This window comes from Pseudorca crassidens, chromosome 19 (assembly GCF_039906515.1).
Source record: "Pseudorca crassidens isolate mPseCra1 chromosome 19, mPseCra1.hap1, whole genome shotgun sequence".
Lineage (NCBI taxonomy): Eukaryota > Metazoa > Chordata > Mammalia > Artiodactyla > Delphinidae > Pseudorca > Pseudorca crassidens.
The window spans coordinates 62,737,805-62,761,284 of NC_090314.1; the positions used below are offsets into that span (position 1 = coordinate 62,737,805).

The 23,480-nt window shown below is 55.9% G+C and overlaps 1 protein-coding gene across 3 annotated transcripts in view; it reads left to right on the top strand.

The window, feature by feature from the left end:
- Window positions 1-23,480, top strand: part of RGS9 (regulator of G protein signaling 9) — a 91,258-nt gene that overhangs the window by 38,407 nt on the left and 29,371 nt on the right. For all 3 annotated transcript variants that reach the window (XM_067717460.1, XM_067717461.1, XM_067717462.1), the window contains 7 exons: window positions 1,501-1,551; window positions 2,874-2,980; window positions 3,177-3,228; window positions 3,481-3,539; window positions 5,025-5,101; window positions 10,949-11,030; window positions 18,148-18,210. In XM_067717460.1, coding sequence (XP_067573561.1) covers window positions 1,501-1,551; window positions 2,874-2,980; window positions 3,177-3,228; window positions 3,481-3,539; window positions 5,025-5,101; window positions 10,949-11,030; window positions 18,148-18,210 — 491 coding nt within the window. The remainder of the gene's footprint in view (window positions 1-1,500; window positions 1,552-2,873; window positions 2,981-3,176; window positions 3,229-3,480; window positions 3,540-5,024; window positions 5,102-10,948; window positions 11,031-18,147; window positions 18,211-23,480) is intronic.

Below are 23,480 nucleotides of genomic sequence, written 5' to 3' on the forward strand. Positions count from 1 at the left end.
GGCTCTCTTTCCTGGTCTGCACACCACCGTGTAGAGACTTGGGGTGGAGAGTCTAAAACACCCAGTCCTGGGATTTTTAAGTAGGGGTTTAGGTGAAGAATTTTGCTTTTGAATAAGCAAAGCGCTGACTAAAGCCAGGAGCCACAGGGGAGCCTCTGAAAGCCGTCGCGGTGGGCATGTGGGCGTGGAGAGCTGATAGCTGGATATCTGTGGCCCGGGGCGTGCGCAGGAAGGGCAGTTACAGGGGGTCCACCCTCAGCCACACTGCGGGCAGCTCCTTCAGCCCAGAGAGTGGGGGAGGGGCCCTAAGCCCTCCCACCCCCCCGCGGGTGTCAGAAGAAACGCCCCTTGGCCACCCCCAAGTGAGCGAGGAAGTGTCCTTTGCGACAGTCCAGCTACAAGGACACAGGCAGCGGGGTTTCAGACCCTGACCCTCCTCCTTGGTGTGTTTCGTGGGCCGGTTTCCACACAGGCAGGGGACCCAGCTCGGCCTCTGGAAAGCAGGCCGGGGTGGCTGGAAAATATGATTGTTGGCATTTGCAAGATGACGTCGGAGTTGGGGTGCATCTTTCTCCCGAGATGATCCCGCCCGCCTCCTGCAAGGAGTGTGTTCTGCCGATGGGGCCAGAGGGCCCGGGCCGAGTGGGAGGCCGCGGCTTCCCTGGGGTCCTGCATCAGCTCTGGACTTGGTGGGACCCGGCTTGCCTTGGCCCTTAGATCAATCTGAACACTTGCTGGGGGCGGAGGGGTGCACATTCCCTCCTGCTCTTGTCCCCGTGTGCCTCCCCTGGTTTCTTCCACGCCGGCCTGCAGTCTGCGTCGCTCCCAGGCCAGCCCCTCGGCCTCGCAGGGCCCAGGGCGAGAGGGCGCACGGAGCCCGCATTCCACGGTCTGAAGTTGTACATCACCCCACGAAGTGTTCCTAAAAAAGCGGCTCATCTTAACCGCTTCGACAAAAGCGTCATTACAATGACCTGGAAAGCCAGGTTTCGCTTTAGAATTCTCTGACTCCTCAGAGTTCTGCCTGGGAACTTGGGGGTGTGGGAGAACCAGCCCTGCCCTTGGCGCACCCCTTTCCCCTCCCGTCCCTGGCTCCGGGCTCCATTCAGAGTTCCATGGACAGCTTGCTTTGGGTCTGTTTTTTTTTTTTTTCATTGTTAAGTCTTAGTCTGTTTACTTCCTACTCGGTGAGTGACAGTCCAGGCACCAATTATTGTAAGGAAAGAGAATAAGTATCACAAGAGAGGTGAAGCCTGAAGGGTGTAGGGGACGTTAGGCTGGAAACCTGGCCAGAGTCGGATCATGGACGGCCCCGAATTATGGGCTGCAGGGTTCGGACTGAACTTTGCTGGGGGGAGGGGAGGAGGGGCATCCCTGAAGCTTTTGAGCAGAAGGACGAGATCACGGCTGAACAGGGAGGAGGCCGGCTGGGCGACCGTGTGGAGGGGGGCGTGGAGGTCGGGGAGGCTCTGACGGTGGCCAAATGCTTCTGCTTTGCAGGGAGTGATGTTCTGCAGTGGATCACCCAGCGGCTGTGGGTCTCCAGTCTGGGTGAGAGCTCGTCTTTTCCTCCGAGACCAAGGGCTGCTGTGTGCGCGTCACCCTGGGGGCATCTCTGGAGGGTAGAAGCTAAACGGGGGTCAGCCTGCGTCTCTGAGAAATTGACATTTTAATTGGAGAGATGAGAACTTCATGGGTAATCAAGAAAGACTTCCTGGAGGGGGTGATGCATACGTACCCTTGGTCGCCAAACAAGCGATGCCTGTGAATCCTGGAGGGAAGCTCAGAGGGTCTGTCTTCCCAGCGGGGAAATTAGCAAAGACGTAAACATGGAATGAACCAGGAATGGAGCGGTAACAGGGGAAATGGGGAGTAGTGACTTCAGCTGGGTGTGGAGGGCAGTGGACAGGTGGGGTGCACCTGGTACATTCTTGGATTCCAAATTTTATCTGGGAGAGAGGCAGTGTAACCCACGCAGGGTTTTGCAGCGTGGCGGTGTGTACAGTAATCAGATTTAAGCTGGGATGTTAGGCAGCAGTCTGAAGGATGGATTGGAGCAGAAAGCCTCAGGGACCTGACTTGCCACTAGCGAAAAGGCTGTTGGTACAACGAGGGTCTGGTCTCTGATAGAGGGAGGGAGATATGAAGAGGGAGGGTGGGGAGGAAACCTCCCTGCTCCTGGGAGGCTGAGCTGTGGGATAGGATGTGGGTTGGGTCATTGGGCCTGCAGGATGGGAGGGCTGGGATTCTGTCTTGATGGTAGAAAGACACCTGCTCTCACTGGTGCCTCTGAGAATGAACCAGGACAGTTATCCTTTAATCGCTGCAAATCCAGAACCAAGACTGTGTTTCTGAGCAGACTGGAGGCGGGTGGGAGTTGAAGGGACATGGGGAGGAGCCTGGGATCTGGACCCAGGGTGCAGACAGAGCTGAGCTTGGGGTAGAAGTTGACCATAAACACAGCCTCACCTTCCTGCCCCTCGGGATGAAGAGGTGTCTGTTGGTCAAGCAGAAGCCTCTGGACTTCTCCAGACCCAAAGGGCCCAGCGATGCTCCTCCAGGATTTCCCCACCTGTCACCCCAAACGCCTGCAGTGGATGACCTGTGGCACCGTCAACACTGGGGTCACTGACTGCCCTCCAGACTTACTTACATTCGTGGGCTGGGCTGGGGGACCCTCCTTTTAGCCGTGGCTACCCAGCTGGTACCTGTCCGCAGCTAAGTTCAGGAGCCACTGTCCCCACTTCTCGGCTGAAGTGCTGTTAGGATGGGGGTACCTGCCCTGGGTTTGGGGTGCTCTGCGGGGGCGGGGCCGTGAGCTTCTGCACTTGGCCCCTGCTCTTAACTGCCTTGGCTCAACCCCTTCTCCCCAGAGGCACAGAACTTGGGCAACTTTATTGTCAAGTACGGCTACATCTACCCCCTGCAAGACCCCAAGAACCTCGTTCTCAAGCCTGACAACAGCCTCTATCGATTTCAGGTGAGCCTTGGCCTTGACCTTGGGTGTTAACAGGGGGTTAGTGTCATCTGAAAAGGTAACTGGTTGGCTTCACATCCTCACAGATCTTCAGAAACAGTGGAGGGGGCTAAGGCAGCTTTATGTTTTAAGCTAGAGGGCTGGGGGCCGGGGGTTCACAGCCCCGTGTGTAAGCCTGCTTCCCTGATTTCTCTTGTAGACACCGTACTTCTGGCCCACCCAGCAGTGGCCGGCTGAAGACACAGACTATGGTAAAGCTCCCCCCCCTCCTATGCCCTGGGGAGGGCTTGCCTTGCCGCTTACTTACTTGCTGCGTTTTGGTGACACTTGTCTTGCTGTCATCACGACCTTTATGTCAGTTCTCATCTGTATTGGGAGTGATTCCCAGGGGAGGGACTGGGTCAGCTGAGTGTTCTCTTCACTAAGCTGAGCACGACAGTCTCATGCCTAGAGGGGTTTTGAAATATGAGGATGATGGGAAATGTCATTGTTTTCTTTTCCAGCCATCTATCTGGCCAAGAGAAATATCAAGAAGAGAGGGATTTTAGAAGAATATGAAAAGGTACAGAGATGCTTTCAAGTATAGGTTCTTATAATTGAGTGGAATATAGTCCTGAGCTGTTTTCCCCTGTTCCCCCCATTAATCGATTCATAGGTACCCTCATCCATCCCTCCATCCCTCATCCATCCATTCCTCCATCCCTCATCCATCCATGTCTCATCCATCCATCCATCCCTCATCCATCCATCCCTCCATCCCTCATCCATGCATGCATGCATCCATCCATCCCTCATCCATCCAACCACCCATCCATCCCTCCATCCCTCATCCATCCATCCCTCCATCCCTCATCCATCCATCCATCCATCCCTCATCCATCCATCCCTCATCCATCCATCCACCCATCCATCCACCCATCCATCCCTCCATCCCTCATCCATCCATCCCTCATCCATCCATCCATCCATCCCTCATCCATCTATCCCTCCATCCCTCATCCATCCATCCATCCATCCCTCATCCATCCATCCCTCCATCCCTCATCCATCCCTCCATCCATCCATCCATGCCTCATCCATCCATCCACCCATCCATCCCTCCATCCCTCATCCATCCATCCCTCATCCATCCATCCCTCATCCATCCATCCATCCATCCCTCATCCATCCATCCCTCATCCATCCATCCCTCCATCCCTCATCCATCCATCCCTCATCCATCCATCCATCCATCCATCCCTCATCCATCCATCCATCCATCCATCCCTCATCCATCCATCCCTCCATCCCTCATCCATCCATCCATCCCTCATCCATCCCTCATCCATCCATCCATCCATCCATCCATCCATCCCTCATCCATCCATCCATCCGTCCCTCATCCATCCATATATTTAGAAGCAGCCGGCTGAAGTAAATTCTCCTCCGTGTTGAGGTTCAGCTTCTCCTGCTGTAACTTAAGGCCTTGCCTCAGTAACTACTGGGCGCACAGTAGCTACCACTTTCCTCTTGCTGTCCCGCAATAACAGGACTTCATTAATATGTGTGATGATGCATATTACAGGACGGACACATTTGAACTTGAGTTGAGACGGGGAGACACGAGTGCAGACTTGTTTTAGGCAGCATGAGTCATACTCTCAAGGAGCACACCCTAACCCTCACAAGGCTAGACTTCTGGGCAGGCGGCGACAATCTTGCTGCTGTTTGCCGTTTACAAACATGTTTGCAGAAAGCCAGCGCCACAGCAGCTTTGTGGGTTTGTTGTGCTCTGTGGCTGAATATTAAGCTCCCATATTCTCCTGCACACTGCCCCCCTCTTCCTTATCAGATTTGGGGTACACTTATTAAAAAAAAACAAGCCAACTTTTGGCTTCTGTGGTGAAGGCTTGTGGAGAGTTCGGTGCCGCCCTGTGAATGACTGCCTCTGCACAGCTGGGCTGGGAGACCGTCTGGCTGGGTCTCGTTGTTGACTTAAGGCTTCCTGCCCTCTGCACGCAGCATAGGTTGTGGGGCTCAGTGTTCTCATTTTGTTTTCCTCCTCTAGGAAAATTATAATTTCTTGAACAAAAAAATTAACTACAAGTGGGACTTTGTCATCATGCAGGCCAAAGAGCAGTACCGGTGAGTCAAAGATCTTGTTGGTCCCCTGGTTGTCTCTCCTCCTCCCTTCCTTCTTTGTTTCTTTTTAATAAAATAAACTTTTATTGAGTGTTTATGTGTTAAACAGTGGGTGAGGCATAGGGAAGGTAGAGGCATCGTCTAGTGAGCCCAGCAGACAAGCAGACAGGCCATGGTGCCTCAGTGAGTTGAGAGCCCCACGTCGGGGTTTGGAGAAGGAGCTGCAGAAACAGCATTGAATCTGGAGGCTGCAGAGGGTGTATCCAGGTGAGGGATGGTGATGGTGGATGGAGGGGAGAGGAGAGGAGAGGTGGGAGGGAGGGTGCTCTAAGCAGACAACCAGAGTCTGGGGGCATGGGAGTGCCCGCCTGATGCCGTCCCTTGGAGCTGGTACAGAGAGTGCAAAGCCCCAAACTGGCGGAACTGAGGCTGGATGTGTTAGCAGGAGCGGATCGGGAGAAGGTTTTGTGCTCAGGGCCGTGGGGAGCCATGGAAGGATCTTAAACATGGGAGAGCTGTCATCAGAGTCACCTGTTAGAGCCCACTCACCGCTCACCCTCATTTGCCGGTTCAAAACTGGGCCTGAAGTTCCCCCTGGGGGCCCTGCCTTGTCTGTAAGGGCCAGCTGTACATGTTGGGGAGCGTGTATCAGTCAGGACGAGGTTAGGCTGTCGTAACAAACGTCACCCAGCAATCAGAGGCATGCAACCACAAGGCTTATTTCTTGCTCGTGTCACGTGTCCACCGTGGGCCAGCTGGGGCCCTGACATGCCTGCAGCCACTCCAGGACTCACGTCACTTCTGCTCACAGTTCACTAGCCAAGGCAGCTCACGTGGTTGTGCCTGCTTCAAAGGAGGGCGCACGGGGCGTGCAGTCCTCCTGTGTGTCCGAGATGCAGGAGAGTCAGGAATATCTGGGGACCAATACCCGTGATCACCAGAGCAGTGAGTCCAGCCGGCCCGGCCTCACTCACCCTGGCAGGTCCAGACCCCAGGAGGTCTAGAGCGGCTGGCACATGGGCTGGATGGTGGAGACCCCGTCCTCCTGAAGCAGCCCTGGAAGAAGTGTAGTGGTGGGTGAGTCAAGGTTCTCCAGAGAAACAGAATCTCTGTGTATTGATCTAGCTAGAGAAGAGGTGGGGGAGGGGGAGGAGGGGGGAGAGAGAGTAGAGAGATTGAGATTTGTTACAAGGAATTAGGTCACACAGTTATGGAGGCTGAGCCGTCCCAGTACCTGCAGTCGGCCAGCTGGACCCCCAGGAGAGCTGATGTTTCAGCTGGAGCCTGAGGGCAGGAAGAGACCAATGTCCCAGCTCGAGGCCACCAGGCAGAGGGCACGTCCCCTTATTTGCAGGAGGATCAACCTTTCTGTTCTATTCAGGTCTTCAACTGAAAGCACCCTCATCCGAGGACATCCTCACAGACACCCCCAGAATAATGCTGACCTATCACCTGGGCACCCCTGGGCCCATAAAATTAACCATACCAAGCGGTGAGCACCGTTACGCAGGACTGCCGTCTGGGCAGACAGGAATCCGGAAGGCAGGATGGCTTTATTGCTCACGGTGGGGGGGCGGGGGGAATTTGTTCTCAGGCCTGAATTCACGCGGAGGCGCATTATGGGGAGAGCTGGCTCTGCCCTTTCACCGTGAACGTGCCTCTGCCTGGGTGTTTTTCAGACAGAGCGGCGGGGGGAGCGGCGGGGGGGAGGGGGCAGTTTGCTAACCTTTGTCACGTGCACTTGTGTGTGAGGCTCCACTGGGTGGGTTCCGTGCACTGTCTCATCCCACGCTGGGGAGAGGAAATGCCGGGAGCAGTAATTCTTGTCGCCTCTCACATCTGCAGCTGGGGAAACGGAGGCTTAGAGGGGTCAGAATACTTGGCCAAGGTCACTTGGTGGGGTCGTGGTCCAGCCTGGCCTAGTGCTACTTCCACTCAGTGGGCGGTTTTTAGTGCCTACTGGGTTCCAGCACTGGGCCGGGCCCCAGGGACACAGAGTTGACTGGGATGTGCCCCCGCCCCACCCCTGACCCCTCTCCATCTTCCTCTGCCTCTCTGCTCCAAGCAGGATGAGCCCATGACCCAGAGGACTGTGGACCCCCGAGCTGCCTTGCAGCACAGAGGTACCCCCAGTGGCCCCCGCAAGCCCCACCACTCAGGCCTTGGCCTCAGCCTGGGTAGAGCTCTGAGCTGCCCACATCATGGGGCAGCCCCTTGGCCATTCGCTTCTAGACGCCTTGGGCTGAGCACTTCCTGAAAGCCACTCTCCTGCTGAGGTGCTGGCTTTTCCCCACTGATTCTGTTGCTTCCCTCAAAGGCTGCCTCAGATTTCAGGTTTAGGATCTGTGATGGCTAATTTTGTGTGTCCGCTTGGCTGGGCCACAGTGCCTAGAGAGTTGGTCCAGTACCCATCTCAGATGTCACTGTGAAGGTGTTTTTTAGGTAAGATTAGTATTGAATCAATAGACTTTAAGTAGAGCGGATGACTCCCCCCAATGTGGGTGGGCCTCATCCAAACAGTTGAAAGCGTTACGAGACTGAGGTTCCCAGAGGAAGAAGCAATTCTGCCTCTAGACGGGCTTGGACTTGAGCTGCCGCATCAGCTCCTCCCTAGTCCTCCAGCCTGCTGGCGCGTCCTGCAGAATTTGGACTTGCTAACCTCCCCAATCGTGTGAGCGAATTCCTTGGAATAGATAAATTCTGTCTCTGTCTCTCTCTATTTATCCTCCTACTGCTTCTGTTTCTCTGGAGAAGCCTAACTAATACAAGTACAAGGTCTCACCACAAAATCAGGTGGCCATGTAGTCTGGCTCACGAGGCACCCGTTTCGTTCCCCTGAGTCTCTGCGCACAGACCTCTCTCGTGAATCCCAGACTCAGCATCTCAGCTATAAACTCAACATCTCACGTTGACATCACACCTCAGCCTAACTTTGTCCATACTTGAATGTTTTCCCCTCGCTCCCCAAGCCTTCTCTCCCTTCAGCATTACGCATATCAGTACAACGAACCCCCATTCACCTCTCCCCGACCCGTGTCCTGTGTTCAGTCATCCAGTCCCGCTGGTACTGCTGGCAGAATCCCTTCTGCCACACCTGTCCACTTCTGTCTACTTCCATCACCCTGGAGCCAACGTCACTGTCAGCTGGGCCACGGCAGCATCCTCTGCTCCCATATGCCCCCAGTTTTGAAACACAAACAGGATCCAGTCCCACCCTTTCGAGAGAGAACCCTCAGTTCAAATGTCATGTGCTCAAAGAAGCTTTTATTTCTTTTTTCTTGTTTAATTTTTATTGGGGTATAGTTGGTTTACAATGTTTTGCTAGTTTCAGGTGTATAGCAAGGTGAATCAGTTAGACATAGGCATATATACAATCTTTTTAAGGTTCTTTTCCCATCTAGGTCATTACGGAGTACTGAGCAGAGCTCCCTGTGCGGTACAGTAGGGCTTTATTAGTGATCTAGTTCATATACGGAAGTGCGTGTATGTCAACCCCAATCAAATAAGCTTTTCTGATTAGCTGTTATTCTGCACACAGTCATCCTGAAGCTCCATGGCTCAGAGTGGCAACAGTACTTTATTATCTCTCAAGGGTTCTGTGGGTCTGGAGTTTGGGACGGCTGGGCTGGGCAGTTGTGGATCAGAGCCTCTCAAGTGCTTGCAGCCAGAGGGCTGGAAGGTCTGCCCTGGGCTTCCTCACAGCACCAGGCATATAACACTGCCTACAGGTGGTTGGAAGCCCCAAGGGCAAATACTTCACTGAGGAGGGTGGCAGCTGCCCCACCTTCGATGGCCCAACCTCAGAAATCACACGGTGTCATTTGTGATATACTCAGTTGGTCAACACAGCCACAAACCCCACCTGGTCTCAGTGGGGGAAGACATAGACCCACCTGGCAGTGGAAGGAGGGTCACAGGACTGTAGACATACTATTTAAAAAGTACCACACTGGCCATCCCTGATTCTGCACTCTAGTGCACTGAATGTGTCCTCACAGCTCACGACACAATTTGTAATTTTATATTTACTTCTTGGCTATTTGTGGAATGTTTAGACCTAAAGGTACTCAAGGAAGGGCAGGAAATATGTCTGTGTGTCAGTCTGCTCAGGCTGCCGTATCAGAGCATCGTAGACTGGGTGTCTTAAACAACAGACATTTATTTTCTCAGAGGTCTGGAGCGGGGGAAGTTCAAGATCAAGGTTGTGGCAGGGTTTGGTTTCTGATGAGGGCTCTCGTCTCAGCTTGCAGACAGCTGCCTTTTTGTTGTGCTCTCACATGGGGGAGAGAGATGGACAGAGAGACTCTTCTGTTATCTCCTATTACCAGTGCGCTAATCCTGTCATAAGGGCCCCACTCTCATGACCTCATCTAATTACTTCTAAACCCTAATTCCTTCTTAAAGGCCCCATCTCCAGATACTGTCGCACTGGGAGTTAGGGCTTCAACGTGTGAGTTTTGGGGGGATGCAAACGTTCAGTCCATTACAGTCTATTTGGTTCGCCCGAATTCTCCCAGTGTTTGGAACATAGTGGAGATCAGTAAATACATGATTGAGTCAAAGTGTCATCGACTAAGGGATACTGTTGCTATAAAGATCACAACATGACAAACTAAGATAATTCTTTGTTTACTGGTTCTCTTGAACGCCGTTCATCACCACTCTCCTCCAATAACCTCTGTCACACAAGAGCAAAGCCAGAAAGGGCATTGCAGTAAATTAGCGATCAACTCTATTGCCAAGGTGGTCCAGCATTATGGAAAGTCCACAGTGCCTCAGGCCATCTGCAGCCCACCTTCCTGAGGACACGGGGTAGTTAACCCGGTAGAAAATCCATTTCAGTTGGCAAGGGGGAAGTTGGAGTGACAGTGTTTATAGTTAATTTCCAGAGGACGTTGGCAAACACCCCCCTGGAAGAGCACTCTCCACCCACCTGGCTCTCTGGATATTATGTTACTCACAATACATGAGCTGGCACGTAAATCTGCCGACTCTGTCTCGAGGAGGGCGTGTGCATCATCCTGCGTTGCCTGGGCAAACAAGCATCGCCTAGCGGAGTGCACGTCGCCGTGGCAATGGCGCTGGATGGGGTATGATAATGAACACGCCCTCACCCCTGTCATTTCCTACCTGTGATGGGAAAGAGGGAGACTGAGAGATGAGAGGGAGCATGAATAGCCTTTCACAGAAATCAGCTGGGCTCAGAGAAACCCTGACTTGCTGCGAACTCTTTGAAGTGACAGAGTGGCACTGACGGCTAGAGAGAAACCAGAACTCCCCAGGGCCCGCGTTTTCCCCATCCCAGGCTCTGGCATTGCCGTTGCCTCCTGACTCCGGTGTTGATTATGTTGTTTATCAGAGCAGGGAAACATCCGGAAGCCAGGTGGGCCGAGAATGTCATCCACACTCACTCCAGTGGAGACGCTGGGGGAGACGGTCTGATCCTCGGGCTGGTCATGGTGGCACGATCGCATCACACGCTGGTGCTCTCGGGGGGAGCTGGACTCGGGGACCAGATCCCTGGTTCGGGTCCCACCTCTGCCCCCTGGTGACAGCACGACCCTCAGTGGGACATTCAACCTCTCTTTGCTTCAGCCCCTGAACTGCAAATTGAGAATTGCTCACTGGGAGGGTTCGAGTTAATACGTATAAAAGTATGTTGCAGGGTACTTAGCACATAAGGATAATATTAATGTTCGCTATTTTCATTATTCTCATTATGGCAAAAGCACAGATTACTTGGGCAGATTGGGAGAGTGGTCCGGAATGGGGCTCAGCAGGAAGGGCGTCCATCCGTGAGCAACAGATGCAAAACCTTACTGGCCTTTAACGTGGGTTTTGGCTTTTCAGGGCTGGAAAGGAAAGGAATAAAGCGGACAGGTACGCGCTGGATCGCCAGGAGAAGGCGTACTGGCTGGTGCACCGATGCCCCGTGAGTGCCACCTCCCCCCTGGTTTCACCCGTCTCTTCCTGCGCCCGACCACTCCCAACCTTGCTCCCCATCCCCCTTTTGTGGCTCATCTCTGCCTGGAGCTAGAATTGAATCTGCAGGAGCTGTTGCTCGCTGTGGAGTAACATCCATGGGCCTCTGGCTGCAAGAGGAAATTCACCGTCTGGATGGAGTCCGCCCGTGGCCCATCCGTTGCTGTTAGGACTGAGCGCATTTCCGTAGCGGAGGGACCTGAATGAGTCTGCCTCGTGTGAGGGCTAGGACTCGATGCCTTAGAAGAGGAGTGTAAGAAGGAAAAGGTAGGACACGTGTAGGGAACCGGAAGCCGTGCGTCTCTTGCTGCTGTCCTTTTCCTCTCCGGATCCGATCCCCGGCAGAGATGGGGGCGGGGATAAACGTGTGCTCGGCCTCAGGGCTTAGAACACGTGGCGTCTCTGGCTTCGGGACGTTAGGTGGCCTAGAGGCACCAGCTGGACGTACGAGATGCGACTTGTAGCGGCTCCTTACTTGGGAGGGAAGCCGCGTCCCCAGCGCGGAGAAGCAGGCTGTAACCGCCACCCACTGCGGGCGCCTCTGCCGCCTCGGTTCCCTCCCGCGTCAGACCCGTGCGCTGCCTGCCGGGCACTGGAGGTGGGAGAAGCGGAAGGAATTCTGCGAAGTGGAGCATTCGGAACACACGTTCCTCGTCTTCCCCCTTTAGTTTTCTTGCCTGACCGGGAACCAAGTTCTCAGAACTGGAGAGCGGACTGCGTCCCTCACGGGGCCAAAGCTTCTGGAGTTTTGAACTTGGAGCCCATCAGACTTGGGCCGTTTTGCTACTTTTCTTTCTGCATCCAAGACAGGCAGCCCGTAAGGTGTTCCAGCTGCGAGGACGTTGGTTGCGATGCCTTGTCGCCGAGGTTAAGGCCCTGGGGTTGAGGCGTGTTTGCTTTTGCTTGGTTTCAGGGCACCTCCTCCAGTTAGACCACGTGGCCGACGCCCGACGCAGGTCCCCGGGGGCCTGAGCGGAAGGCTGCTTGGCCGAGCACAGGGTCCTGGAGGTCAGAGCCCACACCCGCCGTCCCGCGGGTAGCAGGAGTGAGATCTTTGTGTGCGAGGGAGGCAGGCCGTGCTCAGCCCATATTGTCATCACATCCTGAAGCCGGGGGGGACCCTTGGTGAGGAGAATGGCGAATGGTGGATAAGGCTCTCAGGTGGTAAGAGGCGCTGGTGCCCCGTGGCACCCGTGACCGAGGCGGTCCTGCTCCTTGTAGGGTGGAAAACGGCCTCTGTATCACGTGTGGAGACTCCGTGCTGTGGGACGCCCGTGTGCCTGCATCCCTTGCCAGGCGACAGAGTCTGTGCACGCGAGCTGCCCTGGGACCCTCTCCTCCCCTCTGTCCCTGCAGCCAGGAGGTCTACAGGGACACGACGAGAAGCAGATTATCCGCGTTGTTCCCAGGCCTCCCGGGGCAGCTCTCGGCCCCGACGCCGGGCAGGTGGCCGAGTGGCTCTTCCCTGTGTGATACAGAAGCACAGACGTTCAACAGTGTGTCCCTGACAGTGGCTTCTACCACCACCTCCCGCACGGTCCCCACTTCCTCCACCTCCATCACCTGCGTTGTCACGGTCACCGTCACCGCAGACCTGAGTGGAGAACTTGCGGTGCCCCGGGCTGTGCGCCAAGCATCGTTCTGCACGCGCTTTCTCGTTCCATCTCTGCGGCCCTACCTGAGACGCTACGTAATTAGTCCCGTTTTGCTGATGAGGAAGCAGAGGCCCAGGGCTGCTGCTGACTTGCCAGTGACAGCCAGTGAGCGAGCACCGGGCCGCCTGGACCCACAGACTGCAGAGCCTTCCCTCCTGGTCTCCATGCTCCTTTGCCTCCGGTGACAGTGTCACGTGATGTTGTTGTGCATTTAAGGCCTTTTGTCACCTCCTTGGTCACTAGAGCATCACGTGGTTGCTGCCACTCTCACGCACATGGTGCCGGGTTCAGAGGTGCCTGTCCCTCACTGGCGGCACCGGGGGGGCCACGTGCAGAAGGAAGCCTGCTGTGCTTGGAGCAGACATGAAGCTCCCCGGACACAAAACCTCTCTCCCCGCCCCGGCCCCCTCACTGCCGATCCCCTCGCCCAAAACCGGACCAGGAGTGGGGGCCGGGCCGGGTGGCCCTCGCTCCTTCTCTCCCTGACTTTCTAAAGCCTTCAGCCTCTCGGTGGCCCAAGGGCATCAGGATGACGGATGCGTCCCGTTTGAAGAGCATCCGGTTTGAAGTCTGTCTCGGCTGGAAACTGAGCAATCTGACTGACAACGCAGCAGCCCAGGCGCTTGGGGGCCGTCAGACCGTCTCCAGGGGCCCCAGACACACTGTCAGCTGGGTGGGAAGGAGCCAGCCGGGCAGACAAAGCATTTGGCTGGGTGGGGTGACTGTAGCCAGCTGCCGTACTTACCGAGCACATTCATCCCCTGTTCGTTTGTCTGGCCCTGGATCCGCGAAACCTTCCCGGGGCCCTGAGTCTGCACCAGCCGGGGAGCCGGGCACCGGGCGTGATGTAACAGCCGAAGGCCGCTGAGCACCTGCCACGCGCCCGGGTTAAGCCCTGAGCCTGGCTGATCCCAGGGACCTGACGGAAATGCTGTGACATAGGGGTGTCATTGCCCCGTCGTTCAGGTGGGGACATCGAGGCTCAGGAAGCCGCAGCGGCCTGGGCAGCGCTGGGACATGAACACACCTCTGTCTGACATGCTGCTGCCACGGAAGGTGCGCCCACGGATGGGCCCCTCTCTCAGCTCAGGCAGCTCCAAGTGCAAACTGCTGACACTGGAGAGCCATGTTCCTCTCACACTTTTCCCCAGCGGAACAGGGTGCAGATCTGGGCACGAAGCAAACGAAGGTTCATTGTGTAAACGGACAGAAGGAGAAACGGTTCCTTTAGAAAAGTCATCTCGGGGCCCCCCGTGCATTGTTGCTGTGCCATCTGTGGCATCCGTGTCTCCCCAGGATACAGGCCGCTGACACGTGGACCATGGGTACAAGGAGGATGTGGTCCGGGGACAGAGGCGGCCTGTGGCACGTGCGCTCTAAGTCAGGCGGTTGCTGGTCTGAGCGTTGAGCTAAACGGCCTTTGTTTCAACCACAAGTGCAGACACTCACCCGAGAGGATGTCTGTCCTCCACTTCCTGCTGAGGGTGGACTGAATGTCCAGAGAGGGGCAAAGTAAATTAAGTTACAGCTCCGTGACTGAACACTGTGACACTGTGAAAATAATATTTTCAAAGGCCATTTATGAACCTAGGAAAGGGGTCTGACATACAACGTTTTACCATTAAAACAGGATGGGAGAGTCCATCGACTCTGATCCAGATTAAGAAAAGAAGCCCCAAACATCTGTTTTGTGAATTTCCACCCTGTGCCAGGGGCCTAGGAGGCAATGGGGGTCTTTCCACTGGGAGCCGAGACAGACGTGGCCCTCAGGGAGCTCACAGTCTGGTGGAGGGGCTGAGACTGGAACACACAGGTGAATGTACCTTGCACGGGTGCGGGGACAGCTGTGAGGGCCGGGGTCCTGCTTCAGACCAGGGGTCTGGGGCCAGCTGTCCGCGGAAGTAACGTTCACGCCAAGATCAGGCTCCTCCAACCCTTCCCTCGAATTCTGTGTCTCCCTGTGTCAACCTCATCTCTCTCTCTGTCCCCTGTTTTGTTTTGTTTTTAAAACTATCTGGTGTTTTATTCATTCTTTGTTTTCTGTGCCGTGCACCAAAAAGGTCCAAACTGTACGTCAGGGGAGAGAGTAATGGTGAGAAGAGGAGAGAACAAGACAAGGGACGGGAGGGATGCGGTGCAGCCACGTGTCACCGGGACGTGGCACCAGCGCCCACCCCGGCCCTCTCCGGATGCCGGCTCTGGGACTGTCCCCTCCTCGTGGGCAGCCCTTGGGGGTACGAGGGTCCTTTCCTAACCTGAGTTAAGGAGCCGTTAGCAGATTGTCTCTTCGGCTTTTGCGTCGGGGATGTTCTCGGGCACCACGCCTTGGCGTTCACACTTCCTCCAGCTGGAGGGGGTGGTGGTGGGCTTGGCGTCTCTGGGCAGGCGGGGCTTCCTGCACTTGGCCCGGGCTGCACGCGGCTGCGCGGCTCCCTGTCTGCTGACAGCCCACCGCCAGGCCACCGTGGCCCTTGTGTCCTGTGCGCCGACGGTCAGCTCTGCGGTATCTGCGTTCCAGCTGCCTCTTGCATCCCAGAAACTGTGTCAGTGGTGGCTCTGGTGACTGTTGTGGAAAACAGAGACCCCCATGCTACCTGGTGAATGAGTGGATGAATGAATGAGTGCGTGAGTGAATGAGTGAGTGAGTGGGTGAATGAATGCATGCATGAATGAATGAGTGAATGATGAATGAGTGAGTACATGAGTGAATGAATGAGTGGATAAGGGAAGGAGTGGATGAATGAATGAGTGCGTGAGTGAATGAATGAGTGGATAAGGGAAGGAGTGAATGATGAATGAGTGAGTACATGAGTGAATGAATGAGTGGATAAGGGAATGAGTGAATGATGAATGAGTGAGTACATGAGTGAATGAATGAGTGGATAAGGGAATGAGTGAATGATGAATGAGTGAGTACATGAGTGAATGAATGAGTGGATAAGGGAAGGAGTGAATGATGAATGAGTGAGTACATGAGTGAATGAATGAGTGGATAAGGGAAGGAGTGAATGATGAATGAGTGAGTACATGAGTGAATGAATGAGTGGATAAGGGAATGAGTGAATGAATGAATGAGTGCGTGAGTGAATGAATGAGTGGATAAGGGAATGAGTGAATGATGAATGAGTGAGTACATGAGTGAATGAATGAGTGGATAAGGGAAGGAGTGAATGAATGAATGAGTGCGTGAGCAAATGCAGCCTGGGAGTCTCCCCAAACAGCAGCAGGAGAAAGGCAGCCCTGTGGAGAGTTCTGAAGGCAGGGCCCCGGGGTGGGACCGCAGCTCGATGGGAGCAGCTGAGGGGTGGGGAGGGCCGGCGGGGACCGGCCGCAGGACAAGGCCCGCGGGCGGCTCCAGCTCAGGGTCCTGCGCCGGTTACACAGGTGCACCGTGGAGCAGCTGAATTCACATCAGAGTGTGGATCAAGTTCAGAGCCAAGAGTTGGAGAAGGGGTCCAAGACACGAGCAGACGACTGCACGGAAGCCCCTGAGGCTGGAGGGCCTGCTGGGGGGCAGGGGCCCCAAGGGGGGCAGCGTGTGTGTGTGCGTGTGTGTGTGTGCGTGTGGCTGTGCCGGTACATATGTGTGTGAGCTGCAGATGTGAGCACATGTGGCTGCGTTCGGGTGTGAGTGCATACCTGTGAGAGTGCGAAAGAGTGATGATGTGAGCTGTGAGTGGGAGGGGGTGTGTGCACGTGAGCGAGTCCTTGAGTGTGAGAGTGAGTGTGTACATGTGAGGAGTGTGGGAGTATGTGAGTGTGTGTGTGTGTGTGATGTCTGTCTTCCGTCACCCTGGGGGGATTTCTTTGTACCAGACGGGTGTCCGCACCAAACAGAGGAGGTGGAAGACCCGAATCGCTGGCCTCGAGGGGCTGAGAGACCGAGCGGGGCTGGCTGGGGAGGCCGGATGGAGACAGGCACACTGAGGCCAGCTTTGGGCCAGGTGTTCACACACGCGCCCTTACGATGCACACAGCCGTTGCTTGGTAACGGTGACGCCCTGCTGACAGCTTCGTACTCCATCGTGTGCTAAACCCTCACAAGAACCCGACAGGCAGGAGGGATCGTCTGCAGTTCCCAGGGTGGGAAGGGCAGAGAGGAGAATAGTTTCCAAGATCTTCCTCACAGCTGGGAAGTGGCAGAACCGGGATTGGAACCTCTGGGTGCCTGACGGAAGCCTAGACTCTCCAACACAATGAACTGTAGAGCGAGAAGGGAGTCGGGAGTCCCACGTGCCAATCCCAGTGAACTCTGATTGAGTTTGCAGGTTGTTTATCCATCTGTGCACCCACCCTCCATCCATCCATCCACCTACCCACCCCTCATCCACCCATCTATCCATCCATCACTTATCCATCCATCCATCCATCCATCCATCCACCTACCCACCCTCCCTCCCTCCCTCCATCCATCCATCCATCCATCACCTACCCACTCTCCATCCATCCATCCATCCATCACTTATCCATCCATCCATCCGTCCACCTACCCACCCTCCATCCATCCATCCATCCACCCATCCATCCATCCATCCATCCATCACTTATCCGTCCATCCATCCGTCCACCTACCCACTCTTCCTCCCTCCCTCCCTCCATCCATCCATCCATCACCTACCCACCCCTCATCCACCCATCCATCCATCCATCCATCACTTATCCATCCATCCATCCGTCCACCTACCCACCCTCCCTCCCTCCCTCCATCCATCCATCCATCCGTCCACCTACCCACCCTCCATCCATCCATCACTTATCCATCTATCCATCCGTCCACCTACCCACCCTCCCTCCCTCCCTCCATCCATCCATCCATCCATCCATCCATCACTTATCCATCTATCCATCCGTCCACCTACCCACCCTCCATCCATCCATCCATCACTTATCCATCTATCCATCCGTCCACCTACCCACCCTTCCTCCCTCCATCCATCCATCCATCCATCACTTATCCATCTATCCATCCGTCCACCTACCCACCCTCCCTCCCTCCCTCCCTCCATCCATCCATCCATCACTTATCCATCCATCCATCCGTCCACCTACCCACCCATCCATCCATCCATCCATCCATCCACCTACCCACCCTCCCTCCCTCCCTCCATCCATCCATCCATCCATCCATCACCTACCCACCCTCCCTCCATCCATCCATCCTCCCTCCCTCCATCCCTCTCTCCATCCCTCTGTTTTAGGTTCTGGGGATGCTGTGGTGGTGGAACAGCCCCATGAAACTCACCAGCTCACCTGGAGAATCGTGCACACCCCTGTAGCTCCCCACAGGCTGGGCCACGCCCCTCAGCTTGGCCTCACGATCGGCGGCTTGACCAAGGTCCAGAGTTAATCAGAAACCGGAGACTCTCCCAGCAGCGGTTCTTATGTCGTTTTTCTTTTTGTTTCCCCACTCAGCCGGGAATGAACGACGTGCTGGACTATGGCCTGGACCGAGTGACCGATCCAAGTGAAGTTCAGGTAAAACAGGTAGGTCTCTGCTGCGTACGCTGGGTGGGGCCTAGGTCAGGGTCTCAGGCTGGGAGGGTGTCCACATGTCTGTTGTCTGTTTGTGTCTGTGGGGCACTGGTACCTCCCCTTTGAGACTGCCAGAGAGGGGAGGCCTATGGGCTGTGTGGTGTCAGAGCAGGGAGGCCATGGCAGGGGTTCTGGTCAAGGGAGACTGGAGTCGGCAGTGTGCAGGTCAGAGCCAATGGGATCTAGATGGCTGGCTTTCAGACTTTTCTGAGTCACTTCCCCCTTTGAAAACCCGATGAAAGTTATGAACCCATTTCACCCAGGGTTGTGCAGACAGGCATTTCAAACACAATTTCTGCCAGTCCCCCCTCCCCCGCCCCGAAGTCTATAGGCCCCAGGCTCACAACCCTTGAATCAACTTTGGGTTTAAACCTTAATCCGCGTGACAGGACCTGGACTGTCCCACTTCCTTTTGCATCTCATTGGGTGGGATCTTTGCAAAGATTCTCCTGTGCTTTTTATTTTAAAAGGACCCTTTCCCCCCAGTAGGCCACCATTGATGATGGATGGCAGATTTCCTAAGATGGGTTTTTATTTAAAGAAAGCTGGTGCAGAAGCTGCTGAAAGAGTGGGCATCCCGGTTAGGGTTTCCCGACCATAGCACTGTTACTCGGGGCCAGACCGTGCTCTGGGGGCTGTCCTGTGCATTGTGGAGTGTTCAGCAGCATCTCTGGCCTGAACCCCCTGGAAGCCAGTAGCTCCGAGCCTTTCCCTGCCTGCCCCTCAGTCCCAACTATCAAAACTGTCTCCAGACTTTGTCCGGTGCCCCCCGGCGGGGCTGAGAACCACAGATGCCAGTAAACCAGCCTAAGCCCACGTAAACTGGCGGTAGGTGGTTTCCTTGCTTTCTGTCTACCGTTGTCTTTGGGCAGCAAGGGGTCAGGGGCCTTGTTAGCCTAGTGTGTCATCCGTGAGCCAGTGCCTGAAGCCCTGGGCGGGAGCCGGGGGGGTGAGCCCGGAAAGGAGGAGGAAGGACGTCGAGGGGCAAGAGGAGGGCGCAGGCCAAAGCTGGCCCGGAGGCTCTGACTCGTGTGTGCTGCCCACCGGGACCTGGAACTCAGGATGGCTTTGGGGACCCCCCCAGTGTGTGGGCTGGAGGCTTCGGCTGGAGTCCCCCTGGAGGGGACGTCGCGTCCCCAGAGGGCATCCCCCGGGGCCGTTGCTGGGACCCTCATCCGTAATTCAGAGTCACCCTTCCTTTGATGCACGCTTGGCACTGTCAGCCTTCAGCGGCCTTTCCTACGTTCCTCTCGTCAGATAACAGATCATTGCCAGGGCCTTGTCAGGCTCGGTTACCAAGGAAACAGAGTCATCAAGGAAAATACTGAACCCGGCTGGGAGATTTGCAGTTATTAGGAATCAGGCAGCTGTGGAAACCTCTGTGGTGTGGCGGGGGGGAGGGGGGAGGGGGAAGGCCCATCGCTCGCTCGGACCAGGCGCTGCTGTGTGTGTGTGTGTGTGTGTGTCTGTGTATATGTGTGTGTATGTGTATCTGTGTGTATATGTGTGTGTCTGTGTCTCTGTATGTGTCTGTGTGTCTGCGTGCGTATGTGTGTATATGTATGTGTCTGTGTACGTATTTGTATGTGTGTGTGTGTGTGTATGTATGTGTCTGTGTGTATATGTGTGTGTCTGTGTGTGTCTGTGTGTATGTGTCTGTGTACGTGTGTGTATGTGTGTATGTGTCTGTGCGTGTCTGTGTGTGTATGTCTGTGTGTCTCTGTGTATGTGTGTCTGTGTGTGCACGTCTGTGTGTGTATGTATGTATGTGTATGCGTCTGTGTACGTGTGTGCATGTGTCGTGTGCGCGTCTGTGTGTGTCTGTGCGTTGTATGCATGTGTCTGTGTGTGCGCCTGTGCACGTGTGTGCGCGCATGTGTGCATGGGGCGGGATCTCTAGCTTCAGCCCTGGCAGGACAGCGCAGATGCTGAGTGAGCTGCTTCCTCTCGGGCACTATCTGGGGTGCCTTCGCAGGAGGGCGCCAGGCCCCGCCACTGAGGAAGTGTATCCAGGCTCCCTGGCGGGCAGGCTCGGGGCCGAGATGCTCTCAGCCCGGAGTCTGCGCAGGGGCGGGGGGTGAGGCTGCGGCCGCGGCACTGTGTGTCCGGGGCGCTGTCACTGCTGTTTACTCTCTGCCTTCTGTGTCTCTCTCCCACCAGCTCTCTCTCACCTGTCTGCACTCTGGCTGCCCTGGTGCATTAAGAAGAACAAAGAACCGTAATCCTCGTGCGCACGGGGCCCCTCCGTCCTCCCCTCGGCCAGCGCGGGTCACAGCCAGCTGTTAGGGGCTGGGCTTTACCTGTGTGACCCTCCCCACAGTGGGACCCAGTGTCCCCTGTTTATCTGGCCTGAGAGGAGAGGGTCCAGAGGACGGGGCTTGTGTCCAGGAGGCCTTGGGGGTGCAGAGGCGTCGGATGCTGCCTCGTTCAGAGAAGATCTCGGTGCCGCTTTGAAGAGATGATCCATTTCCGAGAATTCGTAAATTCGTGAAAAGATCTCTTTTTCCTTAAACAGGGGAAAATGATCCAAGAGCCACAAACACCATCGAGCACAGGAAGGAGGCTGTGGGGTTGGCAGGTGTCCACGACCCTGGGTGACCCACTTCCTCAAGCTGATGGCCACTGGCCACTGGGGCACCCAGCCCTGGGAGGAGCCAGCCAGAGTCAGGGTGACACACAGGGAGCGTGTCCTCTCTCAGTCCTGATGCCTGGAGGTGGGGGGCCACCTTCCCGTTATCAGAGGATTTGGCCCTGCAGGGAGGGGCTGAGTGGTGGCCGGGCCCCAGCCTGCTGTGGGCAGCAGTGCCCGGGGCCGGCCCTCCCTCCCCGACCCCGACAGGGTCACCAGGGTCGTTTTGTGACGAGGGCCAGTGCCGTGTGCTCGAGGGAGCTCTGACACCAGAGTGACTACAGCTCCGCCACCCCCTGGAGCTGTGACCTTGGACAAGCTCTTGAGCTCAAGGTCTCAGTTTCCTCATCTATAAAATGGGAATAAGAGTAGTTCCTTCCTCAGGGGCCTCAGCGAGGTCATTTATGTGAAGTGTCTAGAACGGGATCCGACGTGTACACTGCAGCTTTCACTGTCATTACAACTGTCTCCCTGCTGCCAGAGAGCGTTTATGGGGTCTGGAGGCCCTCGACCCTGCTTGGGGGACTGTCCCTCGCCAGTTTCCTTCTTGTCCTTGTCTCTTCTCATCCTGCTGCCCTGGCTGGGGGTGGGGGGAGGCAGGCACACACCAGTGTCCACACCCCTGCCTGGTGCGTCCAGTATTAAGTACTGTGCTCTGCAGAGCCCCCGCCTGGAGCCCTCCGTGAGCAATAACCCCTCCCGCCATGTATTCCCCCAGCTGGGGACACACGGCTGTCTTCCTGGGGCTCCTGTGTGACCGGTGGTGGCAGGGGCAGGGCTGAGGCTTGCCCACAGCTCCCTGTGTGCCGGCCACGGGGCCGGCCGCTTCACCCCTGGTCGGGGCTCTGTGCAGGTTCAGCAGCTCACGAGGTAGAAGCTTTAGCATCTCTGCTCCACAGTTGAGACAGGCCGAGGGACCAGGCAACGTACCCGAGTCACACGTCTCGGAGACGGTGAGGCTGGGGTTTGCGCCCCAGCGGACGGGCCCCTGAGCCCACTCCGTGTCCTGCTGACGGGCCCTGATGTCCGTCACGCAGCTTCTAGAAGCTTTGCTGGATTTTATTACCTTCTTCCAGCAGCTTGGGAAGTGAGGCTTATATAAGTTCCCTTTTTCAGAGGACAAAACGGAAACAGACAGATTGAGCCGTTTGCCCAGGCTGGGCCAGCCCCGGGGACATTTAGGTCCTCCGGGTACCACCTCTGCTCCCCGACCACACCCTTCGGTCCTGCACCCAGGGCCCCTTTCAGGAGCAGACGGCCTGTGCTCAGGCCCCCAGCTCCACGCTCAGCAGCCCCGCACCTGCCTTGATGTTCTGCTGTCTTAGAATTCTTACTACTTTTTCGGACCAGGGGCCGGGCGCTTTCATCTTGCCTTGGGCCCTGGAAGCTGTGTGGTCACCCCCCCGCCCCAGCCTGACCGGGAAGGACATGGCAGGACAGACCTCGTTCGGAGGCTCACAGCCTTGGATTCTCGGCTCCTTGGCCAGCCGGCTGCCCCCATCTCTTTCCTGTGTCTGCTTTGCGTTAACGGCCTCCGTTCCCGGATTTCCTGGTTTCTGGCCTTTGACCCATTCTCTGCTCTCCAGGCCTGTGTTCCCCGGTTCCCTGTGGTTCTCCCCGCCTTGTGTTTCACTCCATGGCTTGCTGGGCTCTCAGCCCTGTTTGCACAGATTCCCGCCTGGCTGCCTGACCCCAGGGTCCCTGCCCAGCCCTGTCTGGGGCTCCCGCGCCACTGTCCACTGTCACCCCAGGGTCTTCCAGGGCACGGCCTTGAGCCCTCCTGCCCTGTGACAGTCGTCTGCAGCCTGCATCTGGGTTTCAGGGCCGGCAAGCTGGCTGCAGAGCTGTGTAAACAAGATCTGGATGCGTCCCTATGTGGGCAGCTCTGCGAGTGAAAAGTCCGAAGTCAGCACCCCAAGACTGCGGAGTATTTGACAGTCCCTTAGGCGAGTGTTCCTGCTGTAGCGACACCTGTCACTGGGATGAAGGTTAAAGAAGTGAGTTCATCCCAGGTGGACCAGCTGCCGAGAAAGCCAGGGTTGTGCGTCCTTCCACGGCGCGACCAATGTGTGTGTGTGTGTGTGTGTGTGTGTGTGTATTTTTTTTTTTTTTTTTTGCGGTACGTGGACCTCCCACTGCTGTGACCTCTCCCGTTGCGGAGCACAGGCTCCGGACGCGCAGGCTCAGCGGCCATGGCTCACGGGCCCAGCCCCTCCGCGGCATGTGGGATCCTCCCAGACCGGGGCACGAATCCGCGTCCCCTGCATCGGCAGGCGGACTCCCAAGCACTGCGCCACCAGGGAAGCCCGTGTATTTTTTAATAACTGCACGTTAATGTTTCTTATGGCCTTTGGCTAGGTGATAATCGTATTGAAAGTAGGTTGTGAGGTTTAGCGAGTAAGATACAGGATGCCCAGTTAAATTTAAATTTCACATAAGCAGCGAATAACTTTTGTTGGCGTGAATATGTCCCCAGTATTGCCTGGGCATCCTGTATTTTATCTCGTAATTGGGGCTAATGCCATACCCTGAATCTTCTCAGCAGCAGTATCTGAACCCTGATCAGTAGCCAGGGTACGTTGAG